This window comes from Battus philenor, unplaced genomic scaffold (assembly GCF_028537555.1).
Source record: "Battus philenor isolate CCGP_79_NKW_IND1 unplaced genomic scaffold, ilBatPhil1.0.hap1 SCAF_7, whole genome shotgun sequence".
NCBI lineage: Eukaryota > Metazoa > Arthropoda > Insecta > Lepidoptera > Papilionidae > Battus > Battus philenor.
The window spans coordinates 8095964-8098977 of record NW_027181737.1 but is presented as its reverse complement, the minus strand read 5'-3'; the positions used below and the strand labels follow the sequence as shown (position 1 = coordinate 8098977).

General features: G+C 30.6%; 1 protein-coding gene across 1 annotated transcript; it reads left to right on the top strand.

Moving 5' to 3' along the window:
- The first annotated feature begins 1186 nt into the window (after nucleotides 1-1186).
- On the top strand, nucleotides 1187-2286 carry LOC137931275 (larval cuticle protein 1-like). The gene is made up of 3 exons (XM_068774705.1): nucleotides 1187-1296; nucleotides 1382-1530; nucleotides 1823-2286. Exons 1-3 carry the CDS (start codon nucleotides 1288-1290, stop codon nucleotides 2037-2039), a joined length of 375 nt encoding a protein of 124 aa, XP_068630806.1. The 5' UTR covers nucleotides 1187-1287; the 3' UTR covers nucleotides 2040-2286.
- The last annotated feature ends 728 nt before the right edge of the window (nucleotides 2287-3014 follow it).

Below are 3014 nucleotides of genomic sequence, written 5' to 3'. Positions count from 1 at the left end.
GATTATAATCATTATTAATATAACATTTATATGGATTGAATATTCCCTTATATATAATAGATGGTGAATAATTAAATACTTTAAAAATTAAAGTTTGAAGATGATTGAACTAAAAAATGTCGTTTTCTTTTTTACAGTAAACTACGATTTCAAAGAATTAAATATATATGTTATATCAATAAAATATATAAGTTACTACTATTACTACTACTAATAAAATATTAAGTTAATAGTAATGGTAATAAAGTATTTAGTCTTCTTATTATAGATTTTCTTTGGAGTAGGTTAATTTTATAGTATACAATTAATTATATATAATATTCAATTAATATAGTATTCAATTATTTTTCTGACTTTCTATGAACTAATTAGATCGCAGTATACCGAATGTATGCTTTTTCTTCTTTTTTTTTAAATGGTTAGTCTTTATTTAGTGTATATAATCCATATATTCACTTATGTATATTTACACGTTTGTAATGAATTGTTGAATTGTGTGTTAGCTATTCGTTTTTTGTGATGGCAATAAAGTTCTAAAATAAATAAATATTTAAAAGTAAAATATGGCAAGCGAAATAATGGTTAATACGTTCTATTTCAGTGTAATTTTAAAAGATGTCTTAAATCATCAACATTATTATTACTAAATATCAAAAACACTTTTTTAATTAGTAGAAGCAAAAATATGAGATTGATATTTATCTCATGCAGTGATAAATATTCACAAATTTACAAATTGCTGTTTAATTTTACATCGTCTAATGTTGTTCATTTAAAATTTTAATAGTTGTTTTAGAATTGACTGAAAATTAAAATTACTAACAATTAGGTAATAATAAAATTTATTATCACTAATATATATGTGTGCATATATATAAATATATGTAAATAAATATATGCATTATATCATATAAAGGTCTGGTAAAACTAGAAAATAATTTCATTTTGCTACTTGGTCATATTTTAATATTTCGTATTTTTAGAATCAGAGAATAAAGTAAATAGAATCAAACAAATCTTTGAATATCTGGCCGAGCGCGTGTCTCACACATTGACAAGGAAAATGATGATCATTAGGGCGTACTACCTGTGTGCACACATTTACATATTTTCGTCTGTGATCATTGATGACCGAATCCGTAGAGCCGGAATATCGACATCTTATGTTTGCTGTTTGAGATTACGTTAGATCGCCAGTCGGGAGAAATGTATAAAAGAATTTGTTTCGAGCGCTAAGGCATCAGTCGCTCATTCGCTAGCAACGAAACTAAACCAAACTCTTCAACCATGAAAGTGGTACGATCTCGGACTATATTATCTAAAGATGTGATTTTTTTTCTCTTATCATTTTGTGTTTTATAAAAAATGTAATTATTTGCAGATGATTGTTGTCGCCCTCGCCCTTGTGGCTGTCGCCGTCGCCCTTCCCGTGGCTCCCGTGGCTCCCGTGGCTCTCGTGCTTGAGGCGGAATCCCCAAAGATCATCCGTTCCGACTACAGCCAACAACCTGATGGTGGATACGTCTTCAGGTATACATTTAATACAAATTTTTTTTATGCATATCTATTAACATTTGTAGTCAAAAGCTTAATTGAAATAAAATCAATAGTAATTTCACAAAATTTTATGAGTATAATTTCGTTTTAATGTTTGAAATGATTGCTAATTGAACAAATAATCGTGGGTAACATATAACGTACACTTTTGCGAAACATTATCGTACAGTATCAGTTATCGGTAATAAAGCATTTACATCTTGTGTTAATTTTTAAAAGTTGTTTATTATTTCTTTGTAACTACGTTAATAATTATTTTTTATAGCTACGAGACCGAGAATGGCATCAGCCGTAACGAGAACGGTGAGCTGAAGGAGGCTCTCGATGAGGAAAACAAGCCCCACGTGGTTGTTATTGTCCGCGGCTCTTACTCCTACACCGACAAGGACGGCAAAGTTGAGACCATCAACTACATCGCTGACGAGAACGGCTTCCACCCCGAAGGAGACTCCATCCCCAAGGTTGCCGCTGCCAGGAGATAAAATTCTAATCACTGAAGCATTCACATGAGTAATCGGTTGCAAATAAATGTGCTCTGGTTACCCATGGAACCCACACGGGATAAATAATTGTTTGCCATATCGCAGGGTGTGCGGTGATGCATCCGCCTCACATCTTTTTTTGTTGTTTGTTTATAATTGATGCACACTGCCATATTTTTTTTACGTTTTTGTACTGTTTGTTGAGTTGAAATGCGATCCCTGTATAGAATAAACCTCATTTAAAATACGCTATCTTTTTCTTATAAATCCTTAGCAATTAACCTTTTATGTTACTAATACCTTATATAGTAGGCACAAAATAAAACTTGCGTTGAAACTACATAACATCAGTTGTGAAGTTTAACTGGAATTCGATGCGCAATAGTTTTTTTTCGGCGTTGATTATAAAACTTCAGTGACACATTATACACGACATTGAAGAGAGAAAGTTCAAAGTAATTCAACTAAATTGACATTTAACAGATTTGTACATATATTGAATCACGGGTTAAAGCCGCACCTAAACACATTAAGACCTTTTTGTTACAAAATATTTGGCTTAGGTGACTAACATTTTATTTCAGTTTTGGTAATGCCATTTTCCAAAGTGTAACTCTCAATCATAGTAAAAGTCGAATAAAATACTTTAACAAGAATTTGATTGTACACAAGGTATTTATGACACACAGTAGGTCTAAATAAGGAAATATTTTGTGATAAAATTTTAACGAAACGCGCCTAATGGAAACTCGAAAGATAAAAATTTATTTTGGTAAATTATTACTCTGCAGACTAAAAGAATCGTATAATCTATAATAATAATCTGCGACTTATTAGACGTAAATAGTCGATATTCTATAAAAGACGATTATATACATAGACACTTAAAACATCCATAAATCAGTGTTTCGTTGATGTTGTTAAAAAATAAAGACAGTGACTAAAATATTTTTTAAAGAACGTCACTGATTTCAT